The sequence below is a fragment of the Scyliorhinus canicula genome, chromosome 20 (genome assembly GCF_902713615.1).
Source record: "Scyliorhinus canicula chromosome 20, sScyCan1.1, whole genome shotgun sequence".
Taxonomy (NCBI): Eukaryota; Metazoa; Chordata; class Chondrichthyes; order Carcharhiniformes; family Scyliorhinidae; genus Scyliorhinus; species Scyliorhinus canicula.
Window position 1 is genome coordinate 73,649,405 of NC_052165.1, and position 15,983 is coordinate 73,665,387.

Below are 15,983 nucleotides of genomic sequence, written 5' to 3' on the forward strand. Positions count from 1 at the left end.
TGCTGCAAACAATGGTTTGTTTGAGGTTGCGCGTTGTTTGAAGGCAAGTAGTGGGGGTGTGGGGATTACCTTGGCAAGATGTCCATCTTCATCAATGACGTGTTGAAAGCCTGCGAAGATGTCGTAGTTTCTCGGCTCCGGGAAAGTACTGGACGACGAAGGGTACTCTGTTGGCTGTGTCCCGCGTTTGTCTTCTGAGGAGGTCGGTGCGGTTTTTTGCTGTGGCGCGTTGGAACTGTCGATCGATGAGTCGAGCGCCATATCCCGTTCGTACGAGGGCATCCTTCAGTGTCTGTAGATGTCTGTTATGCTCCTCCTCGTCTGAGCAGATCCTGTGTATGTGGAGGGCTTCTTTGGATCTGCAAAGATTTAATTACCCGCAAATGCTCGCATTCTAAGCACTGTCTGGCATCTTTGAATTTGTCTATATATATGTTTCTGGAACATACCTCTTCATTCATCTGAGGAAGGAGCAGTGCTCCGAAAGCTAGTGTTTGAAATAAACATGTTGGACTTTAACCTGGTGTTGTAAGACTTCTTACTGTGCTCACCCCAGTCCAACACCGGCATCTCAGAACTGAATCTTATTGCTGCATCTGAATGGATTTGTGTGTGAGCTGAGTAAATCAGCAAAATCCTCACTCAAGTTTTAAATATTTTTAAACTACATAAATCACATTAACTTTTGTTTGCTCCCCCCACGCCACTACCACCAATTTTTTCTTGAAAACATTTAATGAAGGAGCCTCAACTGCTTCACTGGGCAAGGAATTCCATAGATTCACAACCTTTTGGATGAAGAAGTTCCTCCTAAAATCAATCCTAAATATACTTCCCCTTATTTTGAGGCTATGCCCCCTAGTTCTGCTTTCACCCGCCAGTGGAAACAACCTCCCCGCATCTATCCTATCGATTACCTTCATAATTTTATATGTTTCTGTAAGATGCCCCCCACATCCATCTAAATTCCTCAGAGTACAGTCCCAGTCTACTCAACGTCTCCTCATAATCCAACCCCCTCAACTCTGGGATTAACCTAGTGAATCTCCTCTGCACACCTTCCAACCTCCTTTCTCAGGTAAGGAGACCAAAACTGAACACAATACTCCAGGTGTGGCCTCACTAACAGTTTATACAATTGCAGCATAACCTCCCTAGTCTTAAACTCCATCCCTCTAGCAATGAAGGACAAAATTCCATTTGCCTTCTTAATCACCTGTTGCACCTGTAAACCAGCTCTCTGTGACTCATGCACTAGGACACCCAGGTCTCTCTGCACAGCAGCATGTTTTAATATTTTAGCATTTAAACGTTTTAAGATTTTGATGGCCCCGATTCCCACGGATTCTGGTCTTTATCATCCGCCTGCCACCCACTTCCTCAATCCCATATCCACGTGGCTCATTCACAGTACAATGCCAATTCCTTGGTCAGCACAAATTGGAACATAAAATACTCACCACCTGCAGTGGGTCCACACAGCTCCATGCTTCCACATCAACGCTTGCTCTCTCTCGCTCCCGCTGAGCCCTTCAGAGGAGCTACCTGCATGGAGCTTCTGTTTTTTGTAACTAAATCATCAGACTGTTCCCTCCAGGGCACAACTCACTCACCCACTACCAGCAACTGTTGGAATTAAAAATGCACCCATCACTTGGAAGGACCCACTGACAAGGTCCTGGAGATGGGAGGTCCTGCAGCCTCCTACACTCATTCTCACCCTAGTGCGAAGGCCTCAAGCTACTGTTTGCACATAACGAGCTCAGATGCCCCCTGGAACCCTCACCCATTGTAAGGATTTCTACTCCCCAGAGATGGGACTGCTTCGCCCCCCCTCACCAAAACAACCACCACTTTCCTGCACTCTTTCCCAAACTCTCTGGACTCAGATTCAATTGCCCCTCTACACCCAGTTTGAACAAAATCCAATATTATTTCTTGACGTCTCACGTGGAATGGCTTAGAGAGGTGAACTAGTGCTCCTTTTACAGCTTTAGAAGCAGATTGATGTTTGGTCCTAGTGTGGTATGTAGTGAAGCTTTATTTTTGGGAGGGCTGGGTGGTGGGAGTAGGGCCGGGAAGAGTTACAAACACATATACAAATTTCAACCAATTGGCTCTTAAGAGGAAGAAAAGATAGACAAGAACGTCAGTGTCCGAGTTACCTTGACAGCCACAGCCCGGCTTTCAGGAAATTCCAGAAGATGGTACGTTAGCTCTTCCACTCGATTGATATACACTCGGGCATCAGAGGCTCTGTGTAATGCTTGTACCAAAGCTCTGGTCCGGTTATCCACACTGAACTTGGCAATGATCTAGGCAAAGAATGGTAATGCAGCAATGAAAGAAATCAACCTTTGCATCGAGTCACTGCATCTCTTTTGGACTTAAACTGATGCAGCTTCTCCCAGACGGCTTGATCTTTCTGGAGAAAGCTCTGCGACGCAGACTAGCCAAGAGTTTAAAAAACAATTCGACCACGTTTCATATTGTTACGCAAGCAATAATGTTGAAAAATCAAAGCACAACCGAGGAATTAATACAAATAGGACAGTACCAAACCAGAGACAGCTGAAGATGTAACTAGGGTCCTACAAAAGAGTTCCGCAAGTCATTGTCCAATAGCACAATGCATCCCTACAGCTTAATACAGAAATATGTAACATGCTACATATCGGATGAAAAAAAGACACGCATGAAACGTACTCTCCAAAATAGTTTAGAGTGAAAATGAATATTAGTAGACACAGGAGGTAAATGGAGCACTGAAACAAAAAGATATTACACCATGCACAAGGAAGTCTAACCACGCAAGGGGGTACAAAGAGACATTCACATATCGCTTTATGAGGTGGACCCAGGAATCCCATAGCACCACAGAAGAGCAGGTGAAGATGTTTCTTCTTGATTTCTTGGTGACTATCCTACATTGATGACCTCTTGTGATGTTCTGCCCCGTGAATGGAAACATTGGCCCAGATCTACCGATTCCAACAGTGGTAGATGCAGAGGCTTTCCGAAAGCCACAATGACATTGCAACTGTAGGGAGGCACCTTATGCGGGAACCTGGAACTTGCTGTTTGCCAGAAGTAGCTCCTTGGGATGCCACGTTGATAGTTCTGTTGCAATCAGTCAGTGAAAACACGGCCTGTTTGCCCAGTGCTTACCACAGCTATATCACAGCTTTATTTAGGTGTGCTTCTAGCCAGCGTAAAGCCTGCTCCAGGACAGCAGCCCTACAATCAGCAAGAGTATCTCTCCAGCTGGTAATCCAACAACCACCCCTACATTGATCAACCTCTTCCAACCACCAGCTCTGCTCACCACCACCACCCACCCCCCACTTACCCTACCTACCTCCAGCTCAGAGTGTCTAATTTGCCACTGGCCAGAAGATCCGGGGCACTGAATCCACTCTATCAAAACCTTTCATCATTTTAAAGATCTCTATTCAGTCACCCCCCCCGCCATCTTCTATTTTCACACTTTCCTGATCAGTGCACCCACATACTTCTGGCACCATCCTTGGGAATCCTCTCTGAACTCTCTCCAGGGCCTCCATATACTTCTTGCAATACGGTGACCAGAACCGCACGCAGTGCTCTTATAATTGTGGCCTAGCCAATGTTTGAAATGGTTTTAGCTCTTACTTTCCTTCTCGAAATATCTGTGCTGCAAGATTCTTCGCATTGATCCGTCCATCAACACTAAACAGGTTAACTAATCAGTTACCTCATTACGGTCATACCCACAATGACTGCCGTTCAAAAAGGCTGATCTTCACTTGGGAAACGTAAATGGGTACAAAGATTTTTCATAATGTCTTGGCTTGGAACCGGAGGGACTATTAAGCTGACTAGATGGAGAAACACAGCCATTTTCCAGCTCTGCATCATTTGTTGGTTTTTGATGTGAGAGCTTCCACTATATTGAACCTAGACCATCTCAAGCTCCTTGTATTTTCACCACTGTAATATTACACTCATGTTTATTTCATCTATACAAAAATAACACATTAAGAGCTGGAAAAAGCCCCCTTGGGCCTGCTCCACCATTCAAGAAGCTGAATTGATGGTCGCCTCAACTCCACATTCATGCCTCTCCCCAATACCCTTTGATTCGGCTGCTAATCAAGGTTCTTTATACATCGACTTCAAACCTACTCAATGGACCTGCCTCCATCGTTCTCCAAGGAAATAGTTCCAAGGACTCATGACCCCCCCCCCCCCCCCCCCCCCGCCCCCCCAATGCAATAATATTCTCCTCTCCATTTTAAATGGGAGACTCCCTATTTTTAAACTGTGTCCCTTCATTCTAGCCTCTCCCACAAGGGGAAACGTCCTTTGAGTATCCACCCTGTCAAAACCAGTCAGGATTTGAAAAATGAAATGAAATGAAAATCACTTATTGTCACAAGTAGGCTTCAAATGAAGTTAATGTGAAAAGCCCCTAGCCACCACATTCCGATACGTGTTCGGGGAGGCTGGTACGGGATTTTATACATTTCAATAAAATCATCCCTCAAATCTTTTAAACTCAGTCCCAGCCTGTCCAACTTTTCCTTACAAGGTAACCCCACCCCCAACCCGGGTGATGGTCGAATGAACCTTCTCTGAACTACTTCTAACCCATTTATATCCTTTCTTAAATGAGGAGACCAAAATTGCACACAGTAATCCAGAACTGGTCTCACCAATGTCCTGCACAACTGCAACAAAACATTCTTATTTCTATATTCCAACCCCTTTGCAATACAGAACATTCCATTTGCCTTCTTAATTACTTGCTGTACCTGTATACTTACTTTGTGATTCCTGTCCCTGAACATCCAGATCCCTCACAATTTGCAATTTCTCCCCATTTAAATAATATGCTACCTTTCTATTCTTCCCGCCAAGGTTAAACTGCACCGTCCAAATTTTTGCACACTCAATTAACCCTTTGCACACTCCTTTATAGACTCTTTGCAACTTGCTTTCCTACCTTTCTTTGGGTCTTCAACAAATTTAGCAACCCTGTGGTCATCTCCCTCCAAAACAGGTATACCGTTTTGGATACTGTTGGGGGAGAAGACTCACCAGGGGAAGGCAGTAGTAGCCAGGCTCATGGCACCGTGGCTGGCTCTGCTGCACAGAAGGGCAGGAAAAAGACTGGCAGGGCTATAGTCATAGGGGATTCAATTGTAAGGGGAGTAGACAGGCGTTTCTGCGGTCGAAAACAAGACTCCCGAATGGTATGTTGCCTCCCGGGTGCTCGGGTCAGGGATGTCTCCGATCGGCTGCAGGACATACTAAAGGGGGAGGGTGAACAGCCAGTTGGCGTGGTGCATATTGGCACCAACGATATAGGTTAAAAAAAGGATGAGGTCCTACAATCAGAATTTAGGGAGTTAGGAGATAAGTTAAAAAGTAGGACCTCAAAGGTAGTAATCTCAGGATTGCTACCAGTGCCACGGGACAGTCAGAGTAGAAATTTAAGAATAGTCAGTATGAATACGTGGCTTGAGAGATGGTGCAGGAGGGAGGGGTTCAGATTTTTGGGACATTGGACCCGGTTCTGGGGGTGGTGGGACCATTACAAACCGGATGGTCTACACCTGGGCAGGACTGGAACCAATGTTGCTAACACTGTTGGGGAGGTTTTAAACTAATGTGGCAGGGGGGATGGGAACCAGATTAGGAAGTTAGAGGTCAGTAAAGAAGCAGCAACCAAAGCTGGTAAGGTACGAAATAATAAACTCCATGTGACTAAGGGGAAGAGTCGACAGGGAAGAGATGATGAACGCAAAGGGACAGGTGGTCTGTCGTGCATTTGTTTTAATGCAAGAAGTGTAGCAGGTAAGGCAGATAAACTTAGGGTTTGGATCAGTACCTGGGAATATGATGTTATTGGTATTACTGAGACTTGGTTGAGGGAAGGGCAGGACTGGCAACTGAATATCCCAGGGTACAGATGCTTCAGGAGGGATAGAGAGGGAGGTAGAAGGGGTGGAGGAGTTGCATTACTCGTCAGAGATGATATCACAGCTGTGATTAAGGAGGGCAAGATAGAGGATTCGAGCACTGAGGCAATATGGGTGGAGCTAAGAAATAGGAAGGGTGCAGTAACATTGTTGGGACTTTACTACAGGCCTCCCAAAAGTGAGCATGAAGTAGAGGTACAAATATGCAGACAGATTATAGAAAAATGTAAGAGCAATAGGGTGGTTGTGATGGGAGATTTTAACTTCCCCAACATTGAATGGGATTCGTGTAGTGTTGGAGGCGTAGATGGAGCAGAGTTTGTAAGGAGCATCCAGGAGAGTTTTTTAGAGCAGTATGTAAATAGTCCAACTCGGGAAGGGGTCATACTGGACCTGGTATTGGGGAATGATCCCGGCCAGGTGGTTGATGTTTCAGTCGGTGATTACTTTGGGAATAGCGATCACAATTCCGTAAGTTTTAGAATACTCATGGACAAGGACAAGAGTGGTCCGAAAGGAAGAGTGCTAAATTGGGGAAACATGATGTGGAGATGCCGGCGTTGGACTGGGGTGAGCACAGTAAGAAGTCTTACAACACCAGGTTAAAGTCCAACAGGTTTGTTTCAAACACGAGCTTTCGGAGCACGGCTCCTTCTTCACCTGAAGAAGGAGCCGTGCTCCGAAAGCTCGTGTTTGAAACAAACCTGTTGGACTTTAACCTGGTGTTGTAAGACTTCTTAAATTGGGGAAAGGCCAAGTACAACAAAATTCGGCAGGAGCTAGGGAATATGGATTGGGAGCAGCTGTTTAAGGGTAAATCCACATTTGAAATGTGGGAGTCTTTTAAGGAAAGGTTGATTGGAGTGCAGGACAGACATGTTCCTGTGAAAATTAGATAGAAATGGCAAGATTAGGGAACCATGGATGACAGGTGAAATTGTGAGACTAGCTAAGATGAAAAAGGAAGCATAAGTAAGATAGAGGCGACTCAAAAATGATGAAGCTTTGGAGGAATATCGGGAAAGTAGGACGAATCTCAAACGCGCAATAAAAAGGGCGAAAAGGGGTCATGAAATATCTTTGGCTAACAGGGCTAAGGAAAATCCCAAAGCCTTTTATTCGTATGTAAGGAGCAAGAGGGTAACCAGGGAAAGGATTGGCCCACTCAAAGACAAGAGAGGGAATTTATGCGTGGACTCAGAGGAAATGGGTGAGATTCTTAATGAGTACTTTGCATCGGTATTCACAAAGGAGGGACAAGACGGATGTTGAGGCTAGGGATGGATGTTTAAATACTCTAGGTCAAGATGTCATACGGAAAGGGGAAGTTTTGGGTATTCTAAAAGACATTAAGGTGGACAAGTCCCCAGGACCGGATGGGATCTATCCCAGGTTACTGAGGGAAGCGAGGGTCGAAATAGCTGGGGCCTTAACAGATATCTTTGCAGCATCATCGAGCATGGGTGAGGTCCCGGAGGACTGGAGAATTGCTAATGTTGTCCCTTTGTTTAAGAAGGGTAGCAGGGAAAATCCAGGGAATTACAGGCCTATGAGCTTGACGTCAGTGGTAGGCAAACTGTTGAAGAAGATACTGAGGGATAGGATCTATTCACATCTGGAAGAAAATAGACTTATCAGTGATAGGCAGCATGGTTTTGTGCAGGGAAGGTCATGTCTTACAAACCTAATAGAATTCTTTGAGGAAGTGACAAAGTTAATTGATGAGGGAAGGGCTGTAGATGTCATATACATGGACTTTAGTAAGGCGTTTGATAAGGTTTCTCATGGCAGGTTGATGGCAAAAGTGAAGTTGTATGGGGTTCAGGGTGTACTAGCTAGATGGATAAAGAACTGGCTGGGCAACAGGAGACAGAGAGTAGTGGTGGAAGGGAGTGTCTCAAAATGGAGAAGGGTGATGGGTGACTAGTGGTGTTCCACAGGGATCCGTGCTGTATTTTGTTTTTTGTGATCTACATAAATGATCTGGAGGAAGGTATAGGTGGTTTGATTAGCAAGTTTGCAGATGATTCTAAGATTGGTGGAGTTGAAGGTAGCGAGGAGGACTGTCAGAGAACACAACAAAATATAGATAGATTGGAGAGTTGGGCAGATGGAGTTCAATCCAGGCAAATGGGAGGTGATGCATTTTGGAAGATCAAATTCAAGAGCGGACTATATGGTCAATGGAAGGGTCCTGGGGAAAATTGATGTACAGAAGATCTGGGAGTTCAGGTCCATTGTACCCTGAAGGTGGCAATGCAGGTTGATAGAGTGGTCAAGGCGGCATACAGCATGCTTGACTTCATCGGACGGGGTATTAAGTACAAGAGTAGGCAGGTCATGTTACTGTTGTATCGGACTTTGGTTAGGCCACATTTGGAATACTGCGTGCAGTTCTGGTCGCCACATTACCAGAAGGATGTGGATGCTTTGGAGAAGGTGCAGAGGAGGTTAACCAGGATGTTGCCTGGTATGGAGGGTGCTAGCTATGAAGAAAGGTTGAGTAGATTAGGATTGTTTTCGTTGGAAAGACGGAGGTTGAGGGGGGACCTGATTGAGGTATACAAAATTATGAGAGGTATGGACAGAGTGGATAGCAACAAGCTTTTTCCAAAAGTGGGGGTGTCAGTTACCAGGGGTCATGATTTCAAGGTGAGAGGAGGAAAGTTTAAGGGAGATGTGCGTGGAAAGTTTTTTTTTTTTTTTTTAAAACGCAGAGGGTGGTGGGTGCCTGGAACGCTTTACCAGCGGAGGTTGTAGAGGCGGGCATGATTGCATCATTTAAGAGGCATCTAGACAGGTATATGAATGGGCGGCAACAGAGGGAAGTAGACATTGGAAAATAGGAGACAGGTTTAGATAAAGGATCTGGATCGGCGCAGGCTGGGAGGGCCGAAGGGCCTGTTCTTGTGCTGTAATTTTCTTTGTTCTTTGTATATTGCATTCCTTTCATCCAAATTATTGATATAAATTATAATTGAAGTCCCAGCATTGATCCATGATCTCCATTCATATCTTGCAAATGCAAAAATGACTTAGCTATGCCTACTCACTGTTGCCTTTGAGCTATCTAATCTTCTATCCATGCTGTTACTCCCTACACCATGAGGTCGTTCTTTGTGTAGTAACCTTTGATGTGGCACGTTTTGAAATGTTTTCCGCAAATCCAAGTACAGCACATCCACAGGTTCCCCTTTATCCACATTGTTTGTTATTTCCTCAAAAGGACTCCAATAAATTAGTCAAAACAAGATTTTGCTTTCACAAAACCATGCTGACTCTGCCTGACTGCATTGAGATTTTCGAAGTGTCCCGTTATCTTACTTAATCATAGATTCCAGCATTTTCCACCACTATGAGGCGTTAAGCTGAATGACCTGTGATTTCCTGCTCTCTGTTTCTCCACCTTGAATGGAGGAGCTCCATTTGTTATTTACAAAACTGTTGGGGCCTTTCTAGAATCTGGGGGAATTTGCAAAACTAAAACCAATGCATCTACTATCTCAGCAGTTACTTCTTTTCAGATCTCGGAGGGAGTCCATCAGGACTGGTTAGCTTTAATTCTAATAACTTTCTCGGTATCTTTGCCCTAGGTGATAGGAATTATTTTAAGTTCCCCCTCTTGTTCACCTCCAGATTCATAATATTTCTAGGATGTTATTTGTATTTGTATCCTTTACAGTGAGGATAGACACAAAACATCTATTCAATAACCCCGGTAACTATAGGCCGGTGAGCCTAACGTCTGTGGTGGGTAAAGTCTTGGAGAGGATTATAAAAGATACGATTTATAATCATCTAGATAGGAATAATATGATTAGGGACAGTCAGCATGGTTTTGTGAAGGGTAGGTCATGCCTCACAAACCTTATCGAGTTCTTTGAGAAGGAGACTGAACAGGTAGACGAGGGTAGAGCAGTTGATGTGGTGTATATGGATTTCAGTAAAGCGTTTGATAAGGTTCCCCACGGTCGGCTATTGCAGAAAATACAGAGGCTGGGGATTGAGGGTGATTTAGAGATGTGGATCAGAAATTGGCTAGTTGAAAGAAGACAGAGAGTGGTAGTTGATGGGAAATGTTCAGAATGGAGTTCAGTTACGAGTGGCGTACCACAAGGATCTGTTCTGGGGCCGTTGCTGTTTGTCATTTTTATAAATGACCTAGAGGAGGGCGCAGAAGGATGGGTGAGTAAATTTGCAGACAACACTAAAGTCGGTGGAGTTGTAGACAGTGCGGAAGGATGTTGCAGGTTACAGAGGGACATAGATAAGCTGCAGAGCTGGGCTGAGAGGTGGCAAATGGAGTTTAATGTGGAGAAGTGTGAGGTGATTCACTTTGGAAAGAATAACAGAAATGCGGAATATTTGGCTAATGGTAAAATTCTTGGTAGTGTGGATGAGCAGAGGGATCTCGGTGTCCATGTACATAGATCCCTGAAAGTGGCCACCCAGGTTGATAGGGTTGTGAAGAAGGCCTATGGTGTGTTGGCCTTTATTGGTAGAGGGATTGAGTTCCGGAGCCATGAGGTCATGTTGCAGTTGTACAAAACTCTAGTACGGCCGCATTTGGAGTATTGCGTACAGTTCTGGTCGCCTCATTATAGGAAGGACGTGGAAGCTTTGGAACGGGTGCAGAGGAGATTTACCAGGATGTTGCCTGGTATGGAGGGAAAATCTTATGAGGAAAGGCTGATGGACTTGAGGTTGTTTTCATTAGAGAGAAGAAGGTTAAGAGGTGACTTAATAGAGGCATACAAAATGATCAGAGGGTTAGATAGGGTGGACAGCGAGAGCCTTCTCCCGCGGATGGAGGTGGCTAGCACGAGGGGACATAGCCTTAAATTGAGGGGTAATAGATATAGGACAGAGGTCAGAGGTGGGTTTTTTACGCAAAGAGTGGTGAGGCCGTGGAATGCCCTACCTGCAACAGTAGTGAACACGCCAACATTGAGGGCATTTAAAAATTTATTGGATAAGCATATGGATGATAAGGGCATAGTGTAGGTTAGATGGCCTTTAGATTTTTTCCATGTCGGTGCAACATCGAGGGCCGAAGGGCCTGTACTGCGCTGTATCGTTCTATGTTCTATGTTCTAATTTATCTGCATTTTACATTATTAATTCTCCAGACTCTCTCGGAGATCAACATTCACTTAAATCTTTTTCTTTTAAACACTTGTAGAAACTTAGAAAATGTTATATTTTATAAGTTTATATTTATATATTTCTGGCTAGATTTCTCTTGTACTCAATTTCTTCTCTTTATTAATATTTTAGACATTATTGTTCTTAATATTCTATCCAATCTTCTGATGTCCCTGCGGAATTATACTTTTTCTTTCAATTTGATACCATCTTCAACTTCCTCAGTTAGCCACGGATGGTACTTTCAAGGGTCTTTCCTGGAATTTATCTTTTCTGAGTACTTTGAAACATCTCCTTAAACATCTGCCACTGCATTTCTACTCACCCATCCTTTAACCCAATTTCGCAGTTCACTTTAGCCAGCTATGCCTTCATGCCCTCATGATTGTCCTTATTTAAGTTTAAAATTAGTCTTAGATCCACCCCTTCCTCAAACTGAATGTGAAGTTCAATCATATTATGATCACTACTACCTGCATCAATCAGAGGTCATTAATAAATCCTGCCTCATTGCACATTATCAGATCTGGTAGAGCCTGCTCCCTGGCTGGTGCTAGAACGTGTTGCTCTAAAAAACTGTCCTGAAAATACCCAAGTCCAATAGTCTAATTATCAACCAAGTTATAGTACAGATATATCACAGCCTCGATCATCGTTGAAACGTTTAATGTATACAATTTCCAAAGATGAAAATGGTTCAATGGCCCACACTAGCAAAATTCTGAATCAAAGTGTTTAGTGCGTTTTGAGATATGTAGTCTTCATTGTGCAGTTATCGTTCTTGTGTCAAACATTTTGTGCGCAGCATGGTCCCACAGACAGTAATAAGACAAAAGACAGGTCAATCTATTTTGATAATGTTGGTTGAAGGGTAAACATTTGAAATCTAGAATCTTACAGCAGAAAAAGAGACCATTCATCCCATCTATGCTGGCTCACTAAAAGAGCTATCCATAGTGTGCATTAATGATGAATGATTTCAAAACTTGAATACATGCCAGTTTTCAATTCCACTTTAAAAATAAGCAGAATGTGGGAAAAGCAGAAAATAAAAATGTAAACTTAAGAATGATGAAGTCTTTATACTCTACCTCTAAACAACCAATTAACAATTTATGTCATGTTAATTTAAAAATTCTAAACATTAATGAAGGTCACCAAGTAAACTAGAAATGAAAATTACAGAAGGACTGATGACAACAAAGACAACCTTTACTCTTCATCATCAGCGTCGCCAAGCGAAAATAGATCATCTTGCACAGATGAAGTAAAGCAACTTCCCAGCGTTACCTTTTCTCGCTGAAGATTCAAATGCTTGGCTTTATCGTCCAGCGGCTTGGTTCCCTTTTCACTAGCTTGCTCGACATCTTTGCCTACATTTACACCCTTCCGCTTTTTATCCTTGACTTCAACATCCTCTTTCATTTCAGTACGTAGCTTGGGAACAAAACTACCAAAGCAGGTATCCACGAAAGCCTGGACACTGTTTGTTGGGTATGAAAGTAAGTTAGCAAAACTCTTTTTTGTGGATGAAGTTGGAGGAGATTCTCCGGATGCAGCTGTACAAGCACCGTAAGCATTTAAATCATTAATTTTTTGCTCATCAATTCTATTAACTTTTACGTTAGAAGATGCTGTCAACGTAGGACCTGTTCCAGCCCCAGGGTCACAAGTGGGTAATTTATCCTGCTTCTCTATGTCCATTTGCCTTGCATTCCCAAAATAACTGTTGATATGGTTTGCCACAAAGTTATATGTTTCTCCAAAATTTGTAGTGATGTAGCTGATATGGAAAAGGTTCTCTTTATCAATTGCACTATTACTGGATGGTTCCTTAGTGTTATCTTCAGGTTCTGGGCCAACAGCCGAGGTGGAAACTGAGTGGACGGTATTCTCTATCAGCTGGTTCAGATCCGAAATATCCTGGACTTTATCAGGCTGAGAAGTGGTTCCTTTCCTTGAGCTTTCACATGTCACCGCTAACTGGGTTTCTGAAACTTTCGGCGAGATACTTAAACTGGGCTTCAATCGTACAAGTTTTCCAATGAGCTCGGTGTGTGTGCTACTGACAGCTTTCGACACAGAGTCTAAAGTGCTCTTGATTCGCGACATGCGATGCCTCAGGGGTGTTGTTCCCTTTTGAGGGAGGTACTTTGCTGCACAATGCAGGCATACAAAAGAAATCTCTGCTTTCTCAAGTCAGCTGGATCACGAGTAAGTGCTGCTCCTCTCTGGGTCCATTTTCAGTGAATGTGCACGAGGATAGCTTGGGCCTTCCTGAATGGATTGTTTTCTGGTTCCGTACAGTGGTCAATAATGAGTGAAATTATCTGTCGACACGGTAATTCTTAAGTGCACAGTGCTCTTAGATGAAACCGTAACTGAAAGGTTTTGTTTGGAATATACAGGTAAAATTTCAAGACTCAAACTCAGACATAACCAGAGGCTGAAGTGCTTCACAGACTCTGCAATAATCCTTGGCTTGGTGGGTCACCTGGTTTCCCTCTTGGTTTCTGAAAAATAAAACAAAGGATAACCATAATCTTTTTTTATAAGTCTAGGCTGGCAACAACAGAATAGCTTTAACAAAGTACTAATTCTCTTTATTATTGGGACAAATTTAAATTACCGAAAGAATCACATGCATTATTACTTTCAGCTTATGCCGTTACAGGCAATACAATATGCGAACTTAAATTTCAATACTATTATTAGACCAATTTAGGGTACTGGCAAAAAAGATTTTATATGTTGCCACAGTTCCAGAGGACATAGGCTACTCTCCCCTTTGAGAGCTGACGGGTGGTGATTTAATCTGAGGTCCACCACACCTCAGGCAAGGGGCAAGGTTGAGAAAGTGAGGCCTTCTTGAATAACCTCAGACGGTATGGGAATTGAACCCATGCTATCGGCTCCGCTCCGCATCACAAGCCAGCCGTCCAGCCAACTCAGCTGCATGCCACTGAAATCACAGTAACCGTGTGGGGTGTGTCCTACTTGCTGGTATGTTAAGCTGGACATGGTGGCTGGCCATCACTTTCCCTCCCAGCATCAGTGAATATCCCCCTTCCAAGAGATCGGAGAGACATGGTTCAATCGGCTGGCTGGTGGGCAATGAATTGGCCAAAAAGCCATATACTGCCCTGCGACAGGTAGTGTCCTACCCGAGTGAGATGGTTTTTCAGAGAACTGCAGAAAGCACAATCGGGTCTCGGATACTCAGAGGAAAGAGAGATTCTCTCCCTCTCTCGCTCTGCTTTTCTACAGAAAGGCTGCCTACCTGCAGTATTTCTGAAACTGCAGAGACTTGAATGAATCTACAGGTGAAAATTAGTGAATCTACAGACTGAAGGCAGAAATTTCAAACTGAAAGCCTAGGTTTAAGGAAGGTGTGCTAGAGAACAGCCATCTGAAACAAAGACTCGTATCTTTTCATTTTCATTGTTATTTTTAAAACTCTCTTTTCCCCACAGTTCGTTTGTCTGTCTTGAGTGTGTGGTACATATATATAGTGGAGTAGGAATTCGATAACAGTTAACCTGTTGTATTTGTTGCATATTCAATTATAATTGTTACACATGAAATGAATTGTTTTGATCTATACAAACCCATTGACTGTAGCTATTGGACAGCCAAGGACCAAAGACTTTGGTTGTTTTCTAAGAATGATTTATTAATTTCAATTGTGTTGCAACTCCCGGTCGCTGGAGGGTGTGCAGAGGAGATTCACTAGGTTAATCCCAGAGCTGAAGGGGTTGGATTATGGAGGAGAGGTTGAGTAGACTGGGACTGTACTCGTTGGAATTTAGAAGGATGAGGGGGGATCTTATAGAAACATTTAAAATTATGAAGGGAATAGATAGGATAGATGCGGGCAGGTTGTTTCCACTGGCGGGTGACAGCAGAACTAGGGGACATAGCCTCAAAATAAGGGGAAGTAGATTTAGGACTGAGTTTAGGAGGAACTTCTTCACCCAAAGGGTTGTGAATCTATGGAATTCCTTGCCCAGTGAAGCAGTTGAGGCTCCTTCATTACATGTTTTTAAGGTAAAGATAGATCGTTTTTTGAAGAATAAAGGGATTAAGGGTTATGGTGTTCGGGCCGGAAAGTGGAGCCGAGTCCACAAAAGATCAGCCATGATCTAATTGAATGGCGGAGCAGGCTCGAGGGGCCAGATGGCCTACTCCTGCTCCTAGTTCTTATGTTCTTAAGTGGGGCTGGAAGTGGTGCTACTACAATTCATTGTACAATTACAGAGAACAAATATTAGTTGATGATTGGTCAGTAAAGAAAGGGAGCACGTTGATGACGTTTACCAGTTGTCTGATGATGGCATAGTTGAGAAAAGTTTTGTTTTAAGTGCCCATTCCCACCAGTTTGTAAGTACTCGAACAATCTTGCATGCACTCCAAGTTTGAACCAGAATCCTCACAGGTCGAGAGCCAATACACTTTGTTTTAAAGTTCCAACTACTCTAAATAACTCTGCTGAAATTATATTCCTTTTATGTTATGAATTAACAACAGCAACTTGCAGAATTAATATAGAAAAACTGACTTCCATATTCAAAGTTTGACCTTGCAACATGTACCATAATAGTGAGCCCAAAACATAAGCAATCAACACTGCCAGTAAGACTTCCATCAATATATGCTGACGTACAAAATTTCTGTTAAATACCTCGACTCGAATTTGGACGACTGTCCAATGGTACAGTTATAAATTCTGAGACTAAGACTTGTTTGTCAAGAGAGAGCAGTAAGGTGCTTAGTGACCAAATGAGAGCATCATAACGATTTAAGTATATCAATACGCTAAATAAAACTAGGTGATATCACTATTTCCCATTTGCTTTGAGATCATGAGTATTGCTT

The 15,983-nt window shown here is 43.3% G+C and overlaps 1 protein-coding gene across 1 annotated transcript in view; it reads right to left on the reverse strand.

The window, feature by feature from the left end:
- Positions 1–15,983, reverse strand: part of pnpla8 (patatin-like phospholipase domain containing 8) — a 104,539-nt gene that overhangs the window by 73,887 nt on the left and 14,669 nt on the right. Inside the window, exons 2-3 of the mRNA XM_038780236.1 lie at positions 12,399–13,621; positions 2,166–2,315 (exon numbers count right to left, since the gene is read on the reverse strand). Of these exons, the coding sequence (XP_038636164.1) occupies positions 2,166–2,315; positions 12,399–13,220 (972 nt within the window). The 5' untranslated portion in view covers positions 13,221–13,621. The remainder of the gene's footprint in view (positions 1–2,165; positions 2,316–12,398; positions 13,622–15,983) is intronic.